Source organism: Mus caroli, chromosome 2, assembly GCF_900094665.2.
Source record: "Mus caroli chromosome 2, CAROLI_EIJ_v1.1, whole genome shotgun sequence".
Lineage (NCBI taxonomy): Eukaryota > Metazoa > Chordata > Mammalia > Rodentia > Muridae > Mus > Mus caroli.
Genome location: NC_034571.1, coordinates 34,864,148 through 34,887,145, shown reverse-complemented (window position 1 = coordinate 34,887,145; position 22,998 = coordinate 34,864,148). Strand labels below are relative to the sequence as shown.

Sequence of the window (22,998 nt, the reverse complement as noted above, 5' to 3'; positions counted from 1 at the left end):
GATTTATTTATTATTATATCTAAGTACACTGTAGCTGTCTTCAGACACACCAGAAGAGGGCATCAGATCCCATTACAGATGGTTGTGAGCCACCACGTGGGTGTTGGGAATTGAACTCAGGACCTCTGGAAGAGCAGTCAGTGCTCTTAACTGTTGAGCCATCTCTCCAGCCCCACAAATGTTTTTAAAAATAAATCTTTAACAATTTCTCATTGAGTTTGATCCCTGTCACTGAGGAAAATAAAATTCCTGTATTAGAGATTATAAAGTTTTAAATTAGGAAAGTGAAGCTCAGCCTTTCTAATGAATAATGAATGAGATGTGTAGTAAACCACATTTAAGCTTTGTAATAATAAACCCACTAGTTAAATATAAAAATAAAGGGGCTCAGTAGTTAAGAGCACACTTATCCAGAGAACCTGGGGTCAATTCCCAGCACCCACATGGCAGCTCCAGTCCCATGAGATCTGACACACCCTCAAGCAAAACATCCATACACATAAAATTAATTCTTTTTTTAAAAAATGGAATATATTCTGCAGAGCCACTCACAGCAGCACTCTCAAAGTATATGAGCACTACCAACAGGCCTGAGAACCCAGCACACAAAGTTGGGTAGGAAGTGTACTGTCAAGAGAACAATAATACTGTGGCCCCTCAGGGGCCTCAGAAAGCAAGAGGTAGAACAACCTGAAAGGAAGGCAGCTGAGGGGTAAGGAGAACGAGCCCTCAGCAGGGCCTCTGGAGACCTAACTTGACACTGACAGCTGGCTTTGGGGTGGTTTACCTCAGATTATGAAGCAAATGCAGCAGAGGATGCTGGAACTTAAGAAGACTCTACAGAAAGAGTTGGTGAGTGCCCTCCACATAACCAGCCCTGCACACACACACACCCTACTCCCATACCCTCCCTTGACTCTGTCCACCCGGGTCCTCGGCTTCCTGGTCTGCTCTCTTAGCTGGTTGCAGAGATCAGGTGTGGACTGGTGGAAGTGCGGCCTTAGATCTTGACAAGTGTTCTTGTGACCTTGGGCAGAAGTCTGAGTCTGCTCTCTCCATACCTGCCTGTGTTCTCAAATAGATAAAAAAAAATATGACCTAGTTCACTCCTCTCAGTTGACTTCTAGTCAAGGACCCTTTTATCCAGTGATGTAGACAGTCAAGGAGCAATAGATGACCACAGCTGGGGTTGGAGAATCCCTGTGATCCTAGATTTAGCTCGAGGGGTTTGACACGCACATCTCCCATTGCTTTTCAGAAAATCAGACCTGACAGTGAGCTTTTTGAGGTCCGGGAGAAGACAGGCCCTGAGATACCAAATATGGCCCCTTCTGTCACTAATAATACTGACCTGACTGATGCCCGAGAGATCAACTTTGAATACCTTAAACATGTTGTTTTAAAATTCATGTCCTGTCGAGAATCTGAGGTAAAGGCTTTCAAGCTGCTTTTTGGGGAATGGTGGTGGGGTGGTTTGTAGAATTGTGCATGGCTTCCCTCTCAGCCCAGTGCTGCCTCCTACCCCTCATCCTTCAGTACTGACCTACTGAGCAGATCATGATGGGAAGTGGCTCCTGGGGAAATATGGTTCCCTCTCTGAATTCTACCTTGAATGCTGCTGAAGCTAGAGATCTATAAATATTCTGTCCACCATGAAGAGCAGGGTAGGATGTTCTCTTGGCTCTCAGTCCCCAAAGTGAGAGATGACTCAGAGCTGGAGCTACACCCATCACCTACCTCATCCTCATGAACCAAGGAAACAAGAATGCTGCCATTTAGCCCTTTAACTGCCTGCCTACCCCACAAGGCCAATGGCAGCAAAAGTGGGTTTTGTTTCAGGCTTTTCATCTCATAAAAGCAGTGTCAGTGCTGCTGAATTTCTCACAAGAAGAGGAGAATATGCTCAAAGAGACTCTGGAATATAAGGTGAGTTTCTGGGGTCTGCTTCCATTGCTCGATGAAGCTGATCAGGCAGTTGAAAGAACATTCTTTAGCCTAATGTTCTTTCCTTTGTCACCACCAGACTTTGTTCATCACAGCATTTCATTGATGGCACTTTTAGTTATGACTGGCACCTACACTTAACATTTTGCCCCCTGGGCTAGGCTGTAGCTCAGTGGTAAAGTGCTGCCTATTATGAGCAAAGTCTCAGATTGACCAACAGCACAGCAAACCCCATGAAATTGCTAAGGCACCTGCATAAATGCTATAATGGAGTGGGAGGAACCTCTTACAGTCCCACTGTCATCTTATCAACTCTGTCTTCCTACAGTTCCTTCTCCTGAGTCTGAGCTCTTGGCCCTGCACATTGGAGGCTTTTTGGTTACCAACTGGGATAACTAAAAGGCGAGGGCCATTTCTGCTCCCACTGCATTTAGTTGTTTCTCAGCTCAGAAGCCTTTTCTGTTCCAAATGCAGATGTCTTGGTTTGGATCCAAACCAGCTCCCAAGGGCAGCATCCGGCCATCTATCTCCAACCCTCGGATACCATGGTCCTAGAGCCACCCAAGGATAGAGCTACATGGGCTGACACTCTTCCTGTGAAAAGAATACTGACACACCAGACTGGGTGGGTTTATACATCGATGTAACTGCAGTATTTTGTACAAGTGTCTAGACAGTTTACAAGACTTTAGGCCCACCTCCCTGCAGACTGATAATGAACTTCAGAGGGAGCTAATTCTATCATAATGGTTATTAAATGAGAAGGAATCCTGGGCACTGCCTAGATTTCCACAGTGCTGCTAATATCCCAGCTCTGGCCAGCTGCAACTGAGTCCTCTATCTTTTAACATTAGCACTTAAAAATGAAGTGATTGGCATGTCAGGTGAAAATTATTTATCAAGCAGAGGTAACAGGACTGAAGGTGGAGATAGTCCTTTCATAAAAAGCCAACTCAAGGGTGGTCTTTGGAGTCCCCTTCCACTAGCATGTTTGGGTTTTCATGCACTGTTGCCTCTCAAGAAAGTATCATTACACTTTGTTTCCCCAACCACCTAGAACTTGAGATGTGTCCATCTCATAGGTTACGGGGCCAGTTGGACTGATGAGTATGCAACTTTCCAGTCCTGAGAAAACTAGCAAGCAGACGGAATGATCTCTACGTATAGCACCAAATACACTCAATTGCCTTCTTAATGAATGTACTCGTCTTGGATGGGTTGCTGGTAAACCATTTTAAAACTATTTTTATAGCAAAAGTTCTTCGCTATTCTAAACATGTCTTCTGTATTATAAAATCCATTTAAAGATGAAAATCAGAGCTTCAAGTCTTTCTAGTGCCAGGACACATGCCCCTTTGTAATTTTTCTTGCCTTCTGTGGTACCTGCTCTCTGAAGCAGTAGTTTCCAGCTTTGCTCTGAATTCTCTCATATTACCACTGAGCAAATGCCAGTCACACTTCTACGTAAGAATAACCTGCTGAATTCAATGGAAGCAGGCTGTCCCTCTCCTACCCTTGTCATTTCTGATGACACTACATTGATATATAGCACTCAGGCAGCCCAGCTGACTTCCACACTTGATAGCACACATGCCTCCGTTTTAGCTGATAGAAACTTACATTCATTTTTACACTTGATCTGGATAAGCCACATCAGATCCCAAGGGAAGCCATTTGATTGAGTTTGATGAAAGCTTCATTAGCAAGTAAGCTAATAATTGGAGCTTTTAAAGTTACCATGTATCTAGGTAAATTTATGTTCTTCAGCTTAAAGGCAACATATGCATGTACATGCATATATGTCATACAGAAATCGAAGTTTTGTAGCATTTGCCTTCTAAATCTAAATCAGGATGGCATTGCTTTGGCTGTGGCTCTTCTTACAGGAATTTCCCTTTAGGGTGCCACTTCCCATTTAGTGGGGACATGAAACTAGAGCCCCACTGTTACGTGATTTTACAGAGGAAGATGTAGCTTCTCCAAGTAGGATTCTTTCCCTTCCTCCTGTCCCAGGTAAGAAACCCCAGAGGACTGAACAGTCCACAGCCCTCCAGAAGCAGCTGCAATTCCAGCTGTGGAAGCCCTTTCTACACCTTAGGTTTCTCAGGCCCTTGAGCTGGTATGTCCGTCTGTCTATCTGTCTCTCTCACACTCGAGCACACACACACCCCTGCTTGCAGGTTGTGTTGTGGCTGTGGGGCCCACTCGTTTAGAATGGCTTTCCTGCTGCATGTTGAGCTCCTCCAGCACTAGAAGAGTGCAGTAGCTATTCCAAGTGGCTTCATGCACTTTACTTCCATAAACTTTAAGAGACAGTGTGTAGCCCTTTATATATGAGCACTGGACTGTGACCTTACTACCAATGTAAATAGGGATAGTATTATCTAAAAACTGCTGTAGCAGAATTATTTGTGGTGCAATACTTTTTGATTAAAGCTCTTCAAGATGCAACTACAGTGAGTTTTGCTTGATAAAGATTGAGATATGTTTATTTTGATGTGTCAAATCTAATCCTTCGGGGGTTTTGGTTGTTGGTTTTTGTTTTTAAGCCAGGCTCTTTCTGCAGAGCCCTGCCTATCTTGAAACTCATTCTGTAAAGCAGGCTGGCCTCAAACTCAAGAGATCCACCTGCCTCTGCCTCCCAAGTGCTGAGATTAAAGGTATGTGCCACCATCACTCAGCTTTGTACTAAATATCATATTTCAAGGACTACAGATTTTTGTCTTTCAAAAGGAAGCAAGTTCCTCAGATTAAAGGCGAATAAATAAGTGATTTAATGATCCATGGGCTAATCTTACCTCTCAAGCATCAGCGGTTCTACAGAGGATCTAGGAAGGACAGGGCCAGTGGTGCTTTGGCCACAGAGCTGCAGGAATATGACTCGGAGCCTCTGCCACCATTTAAGCTGCAATTATGTGCTCAGGAGCCCTTGCTTTATGACCAAAAGCTGACTGCTATTACTGGGGTTTAAAACAGACCCTACATCAGGAGACAGTGCCCAGAACTTGCCCAAGATTACACTTGTAATCACACAAATGGATGACTTTTGAAGCCTCAATCATTAAAGGTTTGGCACTTTATTAAATAAGCTCCAAAATTACATACAAATCAAAAGAGTAAGAAAAAATAAACACTCAACAAAAGGTCTCTCGGTAGCATCCAACACCACTGTAGTTGAAGTATGGCACAGCTGTGGCATCACCCTGCTTGCTCTCCCCCTCCCCCAGGGATGGCAGGACAGGGACACCTGTACTCCTTCTACATCAGCTTTCCAAACCCAACTATCATCATCCATTACTAACCCTTTCTTTTCCCATTTAACATACAGAGAACACACCGCGATGAATAGACTAATAAGCCAAGAGCTTTATTGATGCAGCAGGCACTTTACAATGAACCCAAGAGAGCCTGTCTTCTCTGAGAAGACAGGATGTCTGTACAAACTCTCAGGTTTTTCCGCTTCAGAACCCAAGCTCTCCTTTTCACCACAGCCTGTGGATCTGCATCTGCCCAAACAGTCCCTCCCCATTTCAAACAGACAGTGCTCACAGGTACACCTGACATAATCTGGCCAGTCAGCCTGATAGTCAAGTGTTGGTTCTGTGTTAATTCTGTAGACAAAGGCAGACATTCTGATCCTGCAAAGAATTTAGGAATCAATAAGACAATTTCTCCCTCCACCTCAAAAGTAAAATACATTCCAGCAGATGTGTCCTGAAGTATTTAGTTGGGAGTTCTAGGAAGATGGTCCATTGTCAGTCCCTTCTTCACCAGCCTGGGCATCCAAAATTCTTCTCAAGGTAACAAGATTTTTTTTTTTAAACAGTCTTTCTTGCTGTAAGAACTCTTATAATGGAGCCTAGTCCTCCTACAGCTAAGGCCTGTGGAGACAGGAAAAGGAAATATGTCAAATGGTACCTGACTGGCCAGCGGGGAGCTTTACTCACCTAGAGATGAGGACACATATTCCCAGACCTCAATCCCACTATGTCACAGGCTTGCTGAGAAAGATCAAGTTCTAGAGAGAGCCCTGTCCTAGAGTTTAAGTTCCCAAAAGCTTCTAGCTCTTGAAGTAATGGAACTGGCTTGGGACCACTGTCCCCAAGCATACAACAAAAGCCTGAGTTTCCTTGTAACTGATCTACCAGTAAAAGCAGCATTCTTAAAACTCACTGCCAAGGGATATAATTCAGTACATGATCACTTGCCTACCCCATGCCAGAGCCCTGGTTCTGCCTCTACCATAGGGAAAAATCTCAGGCTAGAGATGTACCAGTTGGTGGGAATGCATTAAGCCCAGGATTCCACCCCCAGCACCATGTAAAACTCAATATGGTGGTTCATGCCTGCAACCTCTGCACTAAGATCAAAAGTTCAAGGCCATCCACAGTTAAAAAAAACAAATTTGAGGCCAACCTGAGCCAACTCTTACAAATCTCATGCTGAACCATTGTTCATCACAGTCTGGAACACATAAGTGGGGGGTGTATTTGCTGAAGTGTTACAGTGCTGCGGTGTACAGCTGACAGAGACAGGACAAAAGTTTGACACGTGCCTTGGTCCTCTCTCCTTCAAGTAAAGAACAACAACAACAACACCTTTTTTGATTGGCATGAATGATTCCCATTTCTGCCAACTGCTCCTCTGACAGTGAGACTGAGCCTACATTTTTAAAGATGTCTTCAACTCCTTCTCAGCAGCTTTCTTCCACAAGCAAAAGAAACATATTGAGGCCCCAACTAAGCCCTTCTTACCTCACCATGCCACCTGCCCCTGTCCCTATATCAAGGGTAGTTTTCATGCCTAGCCTAAAAATCCACAGGTAGAAAGCAAAAGTAATATGACTGCAAGTATTTGAAGATCCTCACTAGATGCTTTCAGGGTAAGGAGAGTGTTCAATGTCAAAGTTTGGGCCTGCCATTCCCAAATGCCCATCAGACCATCCTACATCTGCTCTGAGTCTGGCCTCCCATTGTGAACCCTGGGGGAACTGCAAGCTACAGTGCAGCAATGCAGTCACGTACCTTTTCATGCCACTGGAGTAGCACTGCACTGCTATTTTCTGTAGGCTTCTCAAACCCTTTATAAATGTACTTCATTAGCAAGTCAATGCCATTTCTGTCCAGTGACTGCACAGCCTGCTCAATTTCGCTGCTCTTAAAGTTTGTGAGTACTTTCAGGACTACACCCTGGGCCCGTTCCTATAAAAGAAGGAAAAATAAGTGAGGCCAGGAGCTGCAATCCTAACACTACTGCAAAAACCAATAGACAAAACATGCCAGAAACACCAACCCTTTCTAATTCATCCCCGATAGAGCTACATAGGTGAGCTAAACTTCTTTGGCTTTAATTAAATTTCACTAATTTTTACAAATAAGTGACTCCACTTACTGTGGAGAGAACAAGTAGTTTATTATAGGTAATATGACTCTTTTTTTTTTTTTTTTTTTTTGGTGTCAGGGCTTGAACCCAGGATCATACATATGCTAGGCAAGCTCTCCCACTGGGTTCAGCCCAGCCTCAAGCATCACTACGTAGTTCTGATACATCAGCAAGGCCTTAGACTTTACAGATGACAAGGTTATCAAGCAACCCACTGCACCACTATCTGAGGACTGCCAGATGATTGCGGTGAAAAGCAATGCCATGTAGCAGCACACTCCCAGTGATGCGGAGTTACTGTCCAGGCCCCGGGGAGTTCAAACTGCTGCTAAGGACACAAAGTCCTGATCCTGACAGCTGTAGCACAACCTCTTTACCTTCACAGCTTGATTCTTGGTGTTGATTGGTGAGTTCCGCAAAGCTGCATGGAACGCCCGAAGCATGTCCCCTGTGCATCAAAGCCAGTTAAGGATGGCTAGGCTCAAACATGCCCATGCTTTCATTAATGACCTCCCTTCATACACAGCTCAAGAGTAGTTAAAGGGATCTTATCCATACCACCCACTGTCTCCCGCTGGCCTCTTGCAACCAGGCACAGGCTGCTATAGCCTTGACCTTTCCTGAGCCATAGGAAGGAGTAGAGGGCAGTGCCCTCTGCCAACCTGCAAGCTCTTCCTGAAGTATCTTCCTGAAGCTTCCTCCTCAAAAAACGGCCCTCTTTTGTGTTAGAATCTAATGGACCCTGAAAGGAAGAATATTAGCTCCAGACTCCCAATACCAAGTTCTCAGCACAAAGGAAATTTCTTTGACTCCGAGGGCAGAGAATAAGAGACAAACATGGGAGAGAGAAGATGAGGGAGAAGAGGAAAGAAGCAAGGGAAAGGGGGCAAAGGTATTTGTTCCAGAGAACAAGGACAAAGGACTGCCTCTGGATAGAGACAACAGATGGAGTACATAGGAAAATGGTGGTTTATAAAGGTAAAATAGGCCAGGCAGTGCTGGTGCACGCTCTTAATCCCAGCACTCTGGAGGCAGAGGCAAGTGGATTGCTGAGTTTGAGGCCAGTCTGGTCTATATTGAGTTCCAAGGCAGCCAAGATTATACAAAGAAACCCCCCCAAAATAAAAGTAAAGGTACAAATGAAAACCCATGTTAGAATGTGGTGTTTCGTTTTAACTGAGCATGTTACATGAGCCAAAGGGGGCTTTTGATTACTGAATTTCAATACTTTGATAGCTGGGCCAGGGTAGGAGTAGGAATAAGCCAAATAAATCCATAGACTTCAGGAATGCAATCTGGTTTAACAAAGTCCACCAAAACCATGCCTGCCATGTTCAAGCTGGCCAGAGTCCCTTCAGAGCCTACTTGCACATGCTCAGTGCTAGGCACTGTCTGCTCTACAGGATCTTCATGGGAAATCATGCACAAATGGACTGCAAGGAGTCCTCATCCTCTCTCACTCTAAAAGGGAATAGAAACACACATATCTTAATAGTTTTGTTTTGCTTTTCAAAGCAGGGCTTCCCTGTATACCCCAGTCTGTCCTGGAACTGTAGGTCTGTAGACCTTGAACTCAGACATCCACCTGCATCTACCTCCTGAGTGCTGAGATTAAAAACAGGCTAGACGGGGCTGGTGAGATGGCTCAGTGGGTAAGAGCACCCGACTGCTCTTCCGAAGGTCCAGAGTTCAAATCCCAGCAACCATATGGTGGCTCACAACCATCCGCAACGAGATCTGGCGCCCTCTTCTGGAATATCTGAAGACAGCTACAGTGTACTTACATATAATAAAAAAAAAAAAAAACAGGCTAGACATAACGCATCTTCACTCTGTGCCTCTTATCAAACAGCTAAAGCAATCAAGTATATCAAATATACCTCTCAGGTTAGGCCTAGTAGCTCATTCCTTTCAATCTCAGCACTGAGGCAGATTCAAGGCCAGCCAAAGCTACATAGTTAAAATATGTCTCAAGGGGGATGTCTGAGATAGGGGGTTGTCTGTCTTCCAAATCAGCAAGGTCTCACTTTGGCCCACAAAATGAGCCATTTGCTCCCTTGCCCCACAAGCCTTGGATAGAATCCTAATTTCACATTCATTGCTGAATTCTGAATACCCAGCACACAGAAGAAAATTACAATCTAGGTTATGTCCCCAAAGGTTACACCTATTTTAAACTGAATTACATCAGCCAACTTTCATTTCCTCATGTGAAACACTGGCTTAAGCCAAAAAGCTTCAAAAATAGAACAAGGAATGACTCTGCCCAATCAGGTCTTTACTTTTGACCATGTAGCAATGCCCATGTGTGAACAGCTAGCCTCTGGTGCAAACCTGAAGTCCCAACTTCCCCAGTGAGTACCATCTTGAAAAGCTATTCTGTACCACCAGGCAAGTCACTTCCTTACCATGTTGGAATGGACCTACCTTACAGAGTGGACAGGTGCCCCACCCTTTATCTTTAGTTTTGGATTTCTTTTTCCTCAGACAAACAAGAACTAGTCCTGATACAGCCACTGATAACCCTCCACCCCATAACTTTTCTAATTCAGTATCCCCAGGCAATAAGCAGGGTCCCATAAAAGCTTAACAGTACACATGAACTAGCAATCATTTCATTCACAAAAGAGATGAGAGGGAAAGGCAGAAATGATTTAACTAACTAGTCCATAAGGATGAGAACGTTAGGCTTAGTTAGCACTGCAGCCTGTCAAGCAGCCACTGACAACCAAAGGCTCACAAATGCTGGGTACAAGAGGGAGCAGAGAGGCGCCTCTGCAATCACGTTTACTAACTAGCCTCCATACCGATAGTGTCCAATAACTTCAGACAACAGGCTGAAGAACCCACTAGACCATTCTCAGTCATGGCCATTTTAAACCAGATGATTCTTTGATGTATGCTGCAGGATATTTAGCAGCCTCCCTGGCCTTTACCCTAAAGTTTCCAGTAACATCCTAAAACTATCAAAATGTCACCAAACACTGCCAAATTTCCTTGAGGAGGGGTGAAAAAACTACCAAATCACTCAAAACCACTGCTCTACCTACAGTCCTACTTGAAGGACCAGAAGCTATTTCACTGAGAAAGAAAATGAACTACAATTGTACTTTAAAACTGCTGGAGTGGAGGGAAAAAAAAAATCCTCCCTGGGGGTTTTGGATCCAGGACCAGATGTAGTCACATCTCACCTTATTCTAAAAACCCTCCAGGACAAGAGCCTGACTTTTGCCAGAGAGACAATGAAACTGAGACAGAAGGGAAATTACTTGCCCAAGGTCACAAAGCTACAATTCAGAGCTGCCCTTCAAATCCAAGCCCTCTCTTCAATCCCCTGCCCCTACTACAACCTGGGCCCAAGTTTTGGAGTACACCTGCTGTGTGTTCAGTGGTACACCCATTGAGGTGGTAAGACCAACATAGTTGTCTCTATCATTTAAGAATGCTGAGGTTGAGAGAGTATATGACCAGCAGAAGGTTAAAGCAGGTTAGGCGGTGCCTGTGTGGATGCACAGGAGCTTTCTATTTCCACACTCTGCTCTTCCACAAACAATTCCCAGCACAGGCCTGAGACCACCACCACCTAATGTCCCCCTAAACCTCTTCACTATTCTCTCCTAAGGCTCACATGAGGGTCTATAGACAGAATGCAATGATTAGCACCTGACAGGGACTCAATTACTACTTCCATCCTTCTCCCTACCTGGGCCTGACATCTGCTAGGGTTTCACTCTCCTCTGCTAGCCTCCCTTCTCCCAATCCCGAGAGGTACACTCTCCATAGCAAGAAGGCTTCTGACACTGCCATGAGTGTAGAAGCCATCTCTTCTATGAGCTAAGCCAGTGCCTCTAAGCTGCCTCAGAGAGAGAGAGAGAAGAAAAAACAGCCAGAGACTTCAACAAGTCCCAGCAACAACACCAAAGCAGAAGCTGACAGATCCCAGTCTCTTCATCAATATAATTAGGATTCTGGCCCAAATGCATCGTTCTGGAGCCTTGTCAACAGTGGCTGCACATAAACCAGTCAGTACCCTGCACCATTCTAAAAACCAATCTTCCCTCTAGTGGCCTTCTCATGACCCAATTTAACCATCAGAATGGTGCAGGAAATAAGTTTGAAATCTCCACATTTCAAAAACATATTCTTGCAGTCTAAAAGGGTTGTTTTCAAGATATATTAGAGGAGCACTAGAGGACTCCTCCCAAAAGCGGTACACCTGACTTCCCAGGCTGAGTCAACTGATTAAACAGCCAGAACCTGATTTATATACAGCAAGAGCCTCCAACCCTACCCTGGCAAGTGCGAGGGAGGGGTACACACTTCCTGTCAAGCTATTTGAATAAAGAAAAAAAAAATCTTCCTGTGAGAATAAATCAGTTTCCTGTGGTGCTCAAACTGCTAAGAGACCAAGCCAGCTGTGACAATCACCTCTATTTTTACTCTTCTGTTCTAAATGCTTGTTTTCTGTGGCCACCAGCAGTCATTTTCAGTCGTGGGGAGCCACTTTTACATTTGACACTGTATGATGTTTTTGAGCTCTGAATCACTAGCTTTTTCCACGCTTTCTGCACAAGGCGGTTAATGGCAGAGTCGCATTACTTGTTGAATGTACTTGGTCCATAAAGGCGCAAAACCCAACGTGCTGAGGAAAGTGGCGACAGGTGAGAATAGGTAGCAGGCCATATCACACCTGACCTTAAAGCAGCACCTCCCCCACCTCCGCCCTCTAGTCAGTCTTCCTCCAACCATCCACCCACCTATTTTCACGCCGGGCTGCAATCGGGCCCAAGAAAGCCAGTTAGACAAGCGCAGAAGGGCAGTGGCCCTGGCCGCTCAATGAATCCAAGGTGGCTCACCTCGGTCCCTCCTGAGAGCAGCACCTGGGAATGACCCCGCTTACTACAAGGAGGGATAAAGGGATACCAAGGCCGATGCATGGCCACCCAGAAGGATGCGGAGCGCAGCCGAGCGGAGGGAGACCAGCTCCAGGGCTGCGCTGCTGAGAAAGGCGTGAGGCCACCAACGACGGACGGGGAGAGCCTGGGACTGGCAGGAGCCGGGAGGGGCTGGGGTTGGGCGGAGGACAGGGAGACTGGGGCTTGGGTGATCGGGGTGCGAAGGCCGAGCCGGGCCGCCGCGCCGGGAAGGATATTGCCGCAGGAGCCCGTCTACCTCGCAGGGGTCGGGGCCTGGCTCGCCCGCCGCCGCCGCTGCCTCTTCATGCTCGTCTACGAATTTGTTCTCGTCAAATTCGTCGATATCCACGCGGCGGAAGCGTGAGGACAGTGTGTTCCGGGCCATGGCGGGAGCGCGGCGGCCACTCAGCCGCCTAGGCTTCGCTCCTTCCCGGCTCCCCTCCGCACCGGCTCCGCTCGGGGGCGGGAAGCGGCCGCCAAGCACCGCCTCCCCTCCTCCGCGCGCAGCCGCCGTCGCCCGCCCACTTCCGGGATGCGCCGGAACCGGAAGCTCTTGTGGGCGGGGCTGCGCCGCGGGACCGTGGAATGCTGATATAGTGGTGTCAGACGTTGCAGCGGTAACTCTGTCCTCTCCGAAGCCAGGCTTGTCCGCTCCGGAGGAAGAAATCTTAGCGCTAAGGGATGACAGGGAGTGACACGCAGTGCGGGAGTCTCTTAAGCATTAACCGTACTGACCCACAAGAGGACCCACTTTGTTAAAAGTAAACGGCTTTAAAGGCGTTGATGTGTAACCCAGGGGCTGACAGGACGCTTGATGACATCCTTACTTGAGGATGTAACGACTCCTGCAGGCGTTCCGGAAATTAAAGAGGATTCTGTGGCTACCCGTACTTCTGACTGAAGAGACATATTTTAGGAGGCGAAAGCTGCAGAATCCCCAGGATCTGATGGGAGGAAAGTGGTTTCTATTTCAGACATAGGCTAAAATGAATCTTTTCTTGTAATTATACGAAAACTATTACATTTTAACCTAGTAGAACTCGAGCAAAAAAATTAGGTGAGACATGGTTTTGCTCCTGCTACACATAGCCAGTAATGTGGCACATGCCTCTTATCCCAGCACTTAGGAGGCAGTGGCAGAGGGTTCTTGTGAGTTCTAGATAGTTTTGACTATATAGTTGTAGTTCAGCCAAGACTACAGAGTGAAACCCTGTCTGGAAATTAAAAAAAAAAAAAAAAGTGCTATTCTTGGAGACCTGGGTTCAGTTCCCAGCATCCACATAGCAGCTCACAGTGCTCTGCAACTCCACCTCCAGGGAGACCCAGTCACCTCTGCACATACACTGCACTGCACATACATGGTACATGTAAAATTAGAAATGTAAAGGCTGTCTTAATTACATCAGGGATGGCAAAGTACAGTGCCTGTAAGTTTTTTGTCTTCGAAGATGGGGAATGTAATTGGGAATTCAAAAATATTGTGAATTCTGGGTTTAATCCTAGCACTACGAAAAAAATTTCAGAAATATGTATATTTGTAACTCTAGTAGAATCCTGGTCATCTTTAGACTTCCATTTAAAACTAATCCACACTCATTCATTTCTCCTTATCCCACTTACAAAAGGCCTATTCATTCTATCCAACCAGTATCCCCATCCTGGGCCTGGAAAGCATTAACCCCTCAGACCTTCAAGACTGGCTCTGGAAACAGGCACACAAACACATGGCTTAACTCAGCTTGGTACTTAAGAGCACTTAGGATACGAGGGTAGGCTGCTACACATGGGATGGGAGGTGACTAAAAAACGTTCATTACAGTACCTTGAGTACCTCTTCTATCAGCATCACGTCATGAACAATTGAGAAACTGCTGGAAAAATGGGCAGCTGCTGAATGGAGCTTGGCAAAGAAAGGGCTCCAATTGGTCAGTTTGGTCAACTCATCACACAAGCCCAACATCGTCTGCTTTGTTCTGATCTAGATGCTGGCGGTCTGTCTGGGACTGTAGGCAAAGGGTCATGTACACTTTAACCATGTTAATTCCACGTGATAATTTCCCCGATCTTTACATATCAGGTCTTGGCTAGGAGCTTTGCAGGTTTTCAGTTTAGTTCCTCTAATCCTCAAAAGATACACTAACCGGAGATGCGAAGGGACTTGCCAAGATATCAACTGGTACTAGCAATAAAGCAAGACTCTGACTTTGTTTCGGAGCTTTTATTTACTCATGTATCGGTGCCGGGAATGCACGCAGCTTTGTACTTGCCAGGGAAACACTACCACGGAACCAAGCTACCAGCACGATTTGGAATCTCTCTGGTTTCAATAATATATCTTGGTGTAATAAAGAAGGCTTGAACTCCGGATCCTCCTTTTCCACTGCCTGGGCGCTGTGACACCGTGCCCAGACCTAAAACAATAATCGGAAATCCCAGAAAAGTCTGGGTATGAGATTTGTACTACATACCATCTCCGCAAATTCCTGCTGGAGCTTGACTTTATTGTTACCCTTGCCAGGTGGTGGCGCACTTTGGATACCAAACTTGGGTACAAAACAAGCCCAGGAGATAGATAGATAGATAGATATGGAGGCCTTGTATTTTAAAAAAGAAAGAAGAAAAGGATAGCGAGATAGGTCGAACCTGACCACTTGCGTTCGACGTTCGAGCGCCGAACAGTGGAAGAAGAGAAATCCCACAGGTTGTTCTCCAACCTCCATGCTCGCTGGCTCGCTCTCTCACATACACTCGCGAGGCATTGTGGCACTTGTACTGTCAGCATTAGGAAGCGATTTAGAATGAGACCCTGCCTCAAACTTTTAAAGAAAACCCTCACACCTCATGCCCTCCGCACCCTGACACTACCACGGCTAGCTCAACCCCGCACAGACCAGAGAACTTTAGGCTTCCCGAATAAAACCGAGGGAACGGAAGAACTGCAGCCTTCACCCTGTTGCCTCTAGCCAGCCCGGCTTTCCCCAGCTGGGTCGCTTAGAGACCAGCCAACCTTTGGAAGGCAGGACTTCCGGGAAGCGGAGGGCACCACGGCCGCGGCTGCGCAGGGGCGGAGCGGGCCTCCCAAGCCGCGACGCTATTGGCCGTGCCCGGCGCCACCCGGCAGTAGTTGAGGAAGTCGGCCCCGCCCTTTCCTCTCTCTCTCGAACCAGGCTGCTTCAGCCGAGAACAACGCCGAAATGGTGAGGCCGCGGGAATCGGGTGCCATCGGACGCCGGGGACACGTGGGGACAGTGGCGCGGGGCGCGGGGCGGACGCGGGGAACTCAGGGAGCAGCGGGGGCCGGCTCAGGCTGCCGGCCCTCGCTTACGCCGCGGCCTCTGGCGCACGGTCCCTCCTGGGTCGGCCGGGGACGAAGCGGGAGCTCCGGCTCCGTGACCCACAAGAGTCGCTTCTCGTGCAGGCCAAGATTAAGGCTCGGGACCTGCGCGGCAAGAAGAAGGAGGAGCTGTTGAAACAACTGGATGATCTGAAGGTGGAATTGTCCCAGCTTCGGGTCGCCAAAGTGACAGGCGGCGCCGCGTCCAAGCTCTCCAAGATGTAAGTGGGCCTTGAGGTCCCAGATGGGTGCTTCCCCTTCCCTGCCTTGGCCCCTTGAGCCTTTTCCCCTCGACCGTCCTTGGCCAACTACTGTGGTGAGAGAATAGGGCATTCCTTGAAGGGCCATCCATGGTGGTGCCACCTCACATGGGTTGTAGTAAGGCTGGAAGCAAGTGGTGACGACAAAGGGAGGGAAACTTGAAAAGAGACGCTGAGCCCATGTGTTCCAGTCACGAGTTGGTCTCTTATCACCATGACTAATATCAGCTGTTCATGACCTCTGCCTGGCTTCAATGTCCTCTCTTCACACCTGTTCTCTTTTCTCCAATTTGTGATTACTTACACTGAACTAGGTAACTTGAAGGCATGGTCTCAGTCTCTGGCCTTTGGGATAAGTTCTTGGCCTGAGTGTAAATGTCTCCTCATTGCAAAATCTGCATTAAGTGTCCACGTCTATCTGTTGACAAAGCTGTCCTTATCTCTAGTTTTCCCTCCTGGGTGGTAGAAATCAGGGCCTTGTGTTGGGGGCAAGGGGGGCGCTAATGTGCCTGCCTGATCTTCACTGCCATCTATTTTTATAGACGAGTCGTTCGCAAATCTATCGCCCGAGTCCTCACTGTTATTAACCAGACTCAAAAAGAAAACCTCAGGAAATTCTACAAGGTGAGCACTGGCCGGAAGCTGTTGTGGTACAAGGGACTGGAGGACTGGGCCCTAGTAGGCTCCCATTATGTGGCTGAGTTTGCCCAGTTACCAGCTTCCCTAACTGACAGGAATTCTTGGTGTCAAAAGGTCAGATGTGGCTGGTCGGGTGGCACCCACCTGTAATCCCAGCACTGGGGAGGCAGAGGCAGGTGGATTTAAAGTCGGATGTAAGAGTGGACTAGACACTAGCTTTGAACTCAGCTGTGTGGTAGTTGTTGGGTTAGGTTGCTTTGTTGTAAGATGGAACTGGAACCCTAGCCTGAGGCAAAGCTAGCAGTTCAGGATGTCTGTCTCACAGCCAAGCACCTGCTGTTGCAAGGCTTGGAAAGGTTGGGTTGCCCAAAGACACCCACAGTTGGTAAACAGCGACCCCCAAAAGCTTCTCTTTGGAGCCATATCATGAGGACCTTAAGGGTATTGCTGGGATAGTTGCAAGATGTTTGTCATGTTAGTGTTGTCAGGCAGTGGTGGCACACACCTTTAATCCCAAGACTTGGGAGGCAGAGGCAGGCCAATTTCTGAATTCAAGGCCAGCCTGGTCTACAGAGTTCCCGGACAGCCAGGGCTATACAGAGAAAACCTGTGGGGGTGGGGGAGGAGCGAGAAAAGTGCTTTCAAATTTACATGCTGTGCTAGGAATTGACTTCCTGTGACCATGGCTAGTCTCCGGAAGAATTGGGGTAGGGGGAAGCTGTGTCATTTTAAGATAATCCCCCTTAATTGAGGCCATCAGATGGAATCTTTAAGCCAGACCCCAACACTAAGTAAGTGTTGGGGTCTGGCTCATCACAAAGTATAACTTCACTGCCCACGAGGGACTTTTTTAACTTAGGCGGGTCTGAAGTACGGTTTCTGAGATGCTGGGGCCCAGACACCTATCACTCAGCCTACTGAGTGGTGTAGGAAGCTTACCTCACCCTGCGCAGTGGCATTTGAAACTTTTAACTTCACTGCTAATGCTGACATGTGTGGCCTTTCAGCACATGTGGCTGGAGATCGAGGCTCTTTATTAGGTGGTGCTTGGGATTAAGCCATGAGGCAAGTTAGTAACCCTGCGCAGAACTACCTCCAGTCCACAAGGAACCAGGGTAGGAGTTCTAGGCGTTTGTTTGCTTTTAGGCCAGGGTAGCCTAGAACTCACAGAGGCCCTCTGCCTCTAGCAGGCCTGCTCCCAACAGTTGGGATTACAGGCATCATGGTGTGTGAACACTTAAGAGTTGAGCTTTGCAGTCTGTCCACTCTGTTGTAGAATGAACAGTAGATGGGTGTGCTTGGTGGCTGCTCTGTGGGCAGAGCTCTAAGTGGATGAATGAACTTGACATGGCTGAAGGCCTATCTGATGTGGCTCCATGTCCCCGCCCGTCCACCCACCTTATCCTTCAGCCCTTCCTAGGGTCCTGCAGACACTTGGTGCATGAGGATAGGAACCCCAAACCCCAATTACACTTTTTTTTTTTTTTTTTTTTTTTTTTTTTTGAGACAGGGTTTCTCTGTGTGGCCCTAGCTGTCCCGGAACTCACTCTGTAGACCAGGCTGTCCTCGAACTCAGAAATCCCCCTACCACTGCCCAGCCCAATTACACATTTTTAGAGGCTTTGCATGCCCTGCTTTTCAGCAGGCTGCTGGGAGCTTGCTTTGAAGCCTGTTGCCGCTTGTAATTCTTGATGGGGCTGCTTCTCCTCACCATGTAGGGGTCTGACCCACAGGCCTGGTCCCTGAGGGTGGGTACTAAGGGACTGTTTTACTTTGGAACCCTTGAAAAGGGCTAGGACACAGGAAGATGAGAGCTCCCTTAACAGCTCGGGCCTTACTTGTGTCTGGGTGACTTTGACCAAGCCCTGACCCGTGTTGCCTAGACCTAGAGCATTAATGAGCCATGCCTGGTGGGTCAGCCGGTTCATTGTAACCACCACAGGGCCTGATCTGTGTGGAATGCCCTTTCAATTGTGCTAGGACTTTCTACTTACTCGCTGGTGGGTGGTGCATAGGAAAACTGAAGTTCAGCCCCCTCTTGTAGTCTTGAAATTAGGGATTTGGGTATGCAACTATAAGGCCTGCCAACCTCTGCTAACCTAATTTGACGGCCCCCAGCTGAAAGGCTCTGAATGTCCTACCATTTGCTCAGAGAAGTCCCATGTTCTCATCTGCTTCAGCATCTTCCCAGAAGCCTCTGGTGCACAGACTCACCCTGTCATTTCTGTCCCAGGGCAAAAAATACAAGCCCCTAGACCTGCGACCCAAGAAGACTAGAGCCATGCGCCGCCGGCTCACCAAGCACGAGGAGAAGCTGAAGACCAAGAAGCAGCAGCGGAAGGAGCGGCTGTATCCTCTGCGCAAGTATGCAGTCAAGGCCTGAGATGACAACGACAATAAAGTGCGAGACTGACTGGCTTTCTGCTTCGTGTTTTACACTGGCCGCCTGGGGCTGGTTGGGCGAGGTGGGGAGCCAGGTGACCACTTGCCTACAGCAGATGACAGCCTTATTATGGAGTAGGATAGGGTAGTCCCTGCTGCAGAGATCTGGTGGCTGCTTTCTTAGTTACCTTAGGCCTGTGTGTAAGCTACATGGGAGAGGTTCTCGACTTTGAGCAGACTTGTCATCTTGTCACATCAGCAGCCCCTGACACTAAGAGTTTGCCATCTGGGGTGAAAATGCAGGCATGGGCCACATCCAGCATGCCCTGTCAGTGACACAGCGGCAGTCGGGGTTAGTGATTCCTGTTAGTCCTGGACACCCTGTCTTTGCACTGGCCCTAGTGTCTTACCTTTAGGGTCTCAAGGCATTTCCCTGTGAGGCAGTCCCAGACTTTGACCTAGAAGTAAAAACAGGCAATAGAGTTGGGAAGTGTCAGTGGTCTCGGACCCAGATATGTCTGCCGACAAGGTCACTAGAGATCAGTATCTGGGTCTTGTCCTTGCCTGTGTTATACATGGGCATTTCTGGTATGGTGAAGCTGAGGTTTATCTGGGCTTACCGTACGAGAGTAACCAGCACTGGCTAACTTCAGTTCATCAGGAGAAAAGGCTAGACTATTCACCCAAATGGTATGGCCCTTGAGCTGAAGAGGCAGGTTGTTGGTTGTAGGCTTCCAGACACAGATGGTCTTGTCCCAAGAGCCAGATGCCTAAACAGACATTCCTGAGCTCAGTGACCCCCAAAGGCAAACAGGGACTGGCCTTGGTCTGGAGCCCCAGTCAGCCTAGCTTACCAAGAGACCAGATGCTGAGTAGCACAAACAACTGATGTTGCCAGTGTGGCCCTCCAGATTGTGGTAGGACACAGCTGGGGTGGATACCCGCAAGTCCCATATGTGCACAGTCGAGTCCCAGGAACCAGTGGCCTGTGGGTAGTAAGGAGTATGAAACAGCCCTTACCACTCAGATGGCCACTGATGCAGGGTGTGGTGGGGGTAAAGCTTACCAGAGAATCCGAGGTTGGAGAGAAGTCACTGCTCTGGATGGAATCACAATGCCCAACCAAGAGGTGCACTTTGCGGCCAGACTGTAGAGAGAGTCTGAGCTGCGTGGGTGGAGGGGCCTGGTTGCTCCCTAACTTCCCAGTCATTGCCCTGCTGTGGCTCAAGCTGGAACCTGTATCTGATTGGGTGTGGAGAGTAGGGGAGGCACTAAAAGCAAAGGGTGTATTTGGCCCCATCATACCTGCACTTCCCAGACAATCGCTCTCTTGTCCCAGCCACCCGATGCAAGCTGCTTGGAGTCCGGGCTGAAGCTGACAGTTTCCACACTCCTCTGGTGACCTACAGACACCAGCCCAAAGGTGGGAAAGAGGATGGGATAAAGTCCACAAAGGAGCCAAGGTGGCTCATGCCCAAACTGAATACTTACCTTTCAGCACATGTAGACACTTGAACCTTGCCACATCCCACAGGCGGATGCTGTGGTCACTGGAAGAGCTGGCAATGAGGCGGCCATCAGGAGAGAAACAGCAAGACTTCACTGGGCCTGAGGCAGAGAACACATGGCACTGTCCTGCCCTCCAGGTCCAGATTTGTTATCTGTAGTTCCAACAACAAGGCCTGGCCTGAGCTGGGTTCAGCTGGATCTGTTTGCCCATCTGGGGGCCACCGACCGATCTAGATCCCTGCTCCCAGAACCATACTGCCCCAGCTAGGGTCTTTGGTGTGAGTCACCCTCTACCACCACTGCTTCATGGATCTTAATAAGTCAGGTACCCTGTTTGCATGGCTAAGTCCGGTGTCAATGATTGAGGTAATAGGACCAAAAGCAGTCTGACAAATTCACATGGATGACCTTGACAAGAGACTGACTGGAATAAGCCTTTCAAACATCCCACTCTGGGAAAGCTCCTAGAGGTAAAACTACATCGGGAGGGGTGTGTTTTATGAGTAGCTCTGCTGCAAGCCCCCCTGAGTGTTAGGTTTAGTGTCACCCTATCCAGCTGCCTCTGCTGGACTCCTCCAACCCAAAGTCCTATGTCACCACGGGAGGCTCAATGTCAGCACAGAGCCCTAGAGTCTCTCCAGCCAGGTGCCTGAGCCCCACCTCTGTGGCCTGTCAGTCTCCATAGCAGTCGCCCACTCTTCGTCCCCCATACATACACACAACCATCATCTGAGGCTGTGAGCAGGGTCCGGCCGTCAGGGGAGAAGGCAGAGCAGTTGACCTGAAAGTACAGGGCAAAAATGGTCCTATGCCTGTCTGGAGTCATTTGTCATCTCAGCTCTAACCATCCCTAATCTGCCCAGGAAGCCCGGGTAGGTCCATAAACTCCAGGTCCCACTCCACAGCCATGCAAAAAAGCAAGTTCTAGGTCAAAAATTGACAAGTTCAAAGTTAATCCTAAGCATTAAATCCAAGCTAGAAATAATGATGCACACCTTTGAGCCCAGCCCCAGGGAAGACTACTGCCTGAAGTTTGAGACCAGCCTAATGCTGCCTCAAAAGACAAAGCAGATCTGTGAGAGCTTGAAATCTTGTTTTACGTGAAGAGTTCCTGGAAAACCCGCTACATTTCTAGACCAGGCTAGCCTTGAACGCAGAAATCCTTCTGCCTCTCCCGACTGAGTGCTGGGATTAAGGGCCTGTGCTACCACCGGCTTTAAAAAAGAACCATACAAGCCGAGCAGTGGTGGCGCACGCCTTTAATCCAAGCACTTGGGAGGCAGCAGCAGGTGGATTTCTGAGTTTGAGGCCAGTCTGGTCTACAGAGTGAGGTCCAGGGCAGCCAGGACTAACAGAGAAACCATATCATGAAAAAAACAAACAAACCATGCATGGGGAAAGACCTGGTGCTTACACCGGAATCCCAGCACTAGGGAGGCAGAGGCAGATGGATCTCTGTTCAAGGCCAGCCACTTGAACATGGACTTTGAGCTCTGTCTCAAAACAAAAAAGAAAAAATAAACCTAGGGTCTATTCTTGAATTGGGATCTGACCCCACCAAGCCTGTGTAAGACCACCGGGGCCTCACCTCCCCGTGGTGTTGACCATAGAACCTCACTCTGCCCACGGCCAATCTTGTTGGGGCTCTGATGTTCATGGGCGCCCACTCCAGAACCAGGAGGGCTCCCTCCTAAGCGGGCACCAGTCCCGTCGGAGGGGCCTCGGTTCCTAACAGGGTAGAAGGGAAAGGGAAACTGTGTACAAGCAGTCTCCATGGTAATGGGGCGGGGCGGCGCAGCCGCAGTGGGGGAGCTCTCTGAGCCGCCTCCATGGAAGGCGGTAGTGAGGCGAGAATGGAGGAAGAGTACAAGGAGACACCAGAGTCTTCCAACCTTGGAACCTGCCTCCTGGCCAGATCCAGAGCTCCTCTGGCTGTCGAGCAAGACTTTGAGCAGAGTAGCCTCTAGAGGGCGCGCTGGCCCCGCGCACCCGGACGCAGTGTACCGCCCCAAGGACTCCTTCCTCTCAGAGAACAGGATTTAGCACAGTCCGTAGTTAAACACGTGAGAGCCTAGCACATGGTAGTACCCATGAGCAGCCCTGGGACTGAGAACATCTTCCTCTACCTCCAGGGTGCAAGGAGCAGGAGTCAGAGTGTGCCTAACGCAGGGCATGAAAAATATGTGTCAAGTCTTGACTAACGTCCCCTACTGTGCCAGCTGAGGGTCCAGGGTTGAAAGTGCAGGAGGGAGGTCCCAGGAGCGCTTAGGATCGTAACGTGGATTTTGACCTGAAACCTGCGAAGAACAAACCTTTACAGGTGAGGAAACTGAGGTCCAGAGAAATACAGAGGCCGATAGTGGTGCTGGTCCTCGGTTGGGCCCCTTTGCTCATCAATTACCAAGGCCCTCACAAGCAGATGTATGAGGTCCCTTATTTCTGGTACCTCTGAGAAGCAGGCTCCCAGGGGAATGAAGCATGGGTAAGTGACTTAGTTCCTTCATGACAGAACCAAGCATGCCAGCTCCCCAACCAGACTAAAGTGGGCAGGGATGGATGTGGGAGACCCAATGGTGTCGGGCAGGGCAGCAGAACTTTGGGAGTGTCGAACTCAAGGGTTCCCAGCGTGACT

General features: G+C 48.4%; 4 protein-coding genes and 1 long non-coding RNA gene across 16 annotated transcripts in view; 2 read left to right on the top strand and 3 right to left on the bottom strand.

Annotated features, from left to right (window-relative positions):
• Golga1 (golgin A1) overlaps positions 1–4,620 on the top strand; it is a 48,810-nt gene extending 44,190 nt beyond the window's left edge. For 6 of the 8 annotated variants that reach the window (XM_021155478.2, XM_029472418.1, XM_029472436.1 and 3 more), the window contains 4 exons: positions 793–852; positions 1,259–1,429; positions 1,840–1,926; positions 2,419–4,435. In XM_021155478.2, coding sequence (XP_021011137.1) covers positions 793–852; positions 1,259–1,429; positions 1,840–1,926; positions 2,419–2,499 — 399 coding nt within the window. In that variant the 3' untranslated portion in view covers positions 2,500–4,435. Of the gene's footprint in view, positions 1–792; positions 853–1,258; positions 1,430–1,839; positions 1,927–2,418 lie in introns of all 8 variants that reach the window. The other 2 variants (XR_003835554.1, XM_029472421.1) reach the window with 2 other exon arrangements.
• Positions 4,621–5,002: 382 nt separating this feature from the next.
• Positions 5,003–12,744, bottom strand: Arpc5l (actin related protein 2/3 complex subunit 5 like). 2 transcript variants are annotated; one of them, XM_021154543.2, is made up of 5 exons: positions 12,479–12,744; positions 7,704–7,776; positions 6,969–7,145; positions 6,361–6,513; positions 5,006–5,825 (listed from the first exon to the last, which is right to left on the bottom strand). In XM_021154543.2, the coding sequence occupies exons 1-4, from the start codon at positions 12,625–12,627 to the stop codon at positions 6,382–6,384; spliced, it is 531 nt and encodes a 176-aa protein (XP_021010202.1). In that variant the 5' UTR covers positions 12,628–12,744; the 3' UTR covers positions 5,006–5,825; positions 6,361–6,381. The 2 variants fall into 2 exon arrangements, with proteins under 2 accessions (XP_021010208.1, XP_021010202.1); XM_021154549.2 differs by lacking the exon at positions 6,361–6,513 and having other exon boundaries at positions 5,003–5,825; positions 12,479–12,740.
• A 281-nt stretch (positions 12,745–13,025) lies between these two features.
• On the bottom strand, positions 13,026–15,229 carry LOC110290165. The gene is made up of 3 exons (XR_003836007.1): positions 14,886–15,229; positions 14,065–14,653; positions 13,026–13,186 (listed from the first exon to the last, which is right to left on the bottom strand). It is a non-coding gene; the product is annotated as an uncharacterized LOC110290165 (long non-coding RNA).
• A 109-nt stretch (positions 15,230–15,338) lies between these two features.
• Positions 15,339–18,893, top strand: Rpl35 (ribosomal protein L35). Its single transcript, XM_021156650.2, has 4 exons — positions 15,339–15,439; positions 15,661–15,797; positions 16,379–16,460; positions 18,709–18,893. Exons 1-4 carry the CDS (start codon positions 15,437–15,439, stop codon positions 18,856–18,858), a joined length of 372 nt encoding a protein of 123 aa, XP_021012309.1. The 5' UTR covers positions 15,339–15,436; the 3' UTR covers positions 18,859–18,893.
• Wdr38 (WD repeat domain 38) lies at positions 18,890–22,122 on the bottom strand. Of its 4 annotated transcripts, XR_002377406.2 has the most exons (10): positions 21,955–22,085; positions 21,027–21,147; positions 20,349–20,465; positions 20,163–20,260; positions 19,924–20,004; positions 19,712–19,843; positions 19,478–19,627; positions 19,268–19,315; positions 19,046–19,183; positions 18,906–18,964 (listed from the first exon to the last, which is right to left on the bottom strand). XR_002377406.2 is itself a non-coding variant. In XM_021156647.1 (9 exons), exons 1-9 carry the CDS (start codon positions 22,021–22,023, stop codon positions 19,100–19,102), a joined length of 900 nt encoding a protein of 299 aa, XP_021012306.1. In that variant the 5' UTR covers positions 22,024–22,122; the 3' UTR covers positions 18,890–19,099. The 4 variants fall into 4 exon arrangements, 3 of the variants coding, with proteins under 3 accessions (XP_021012306.1, XP_021012308.1, XP_021012307.1); XM_021156647.1 differs by having other exon boundaries at positions 18,890–19,183; positions 21,955–22,122; XM_021156649.2 differs by lacking the exon at positions 18,906–18,964 and having other exon boundaries at positions 19,007–19,183; positions 21,083–21,147; positions 21,955–22,032.
• Between the last annotated feature and the right edge of the window lie 876 nt (positions 22,123–22,998).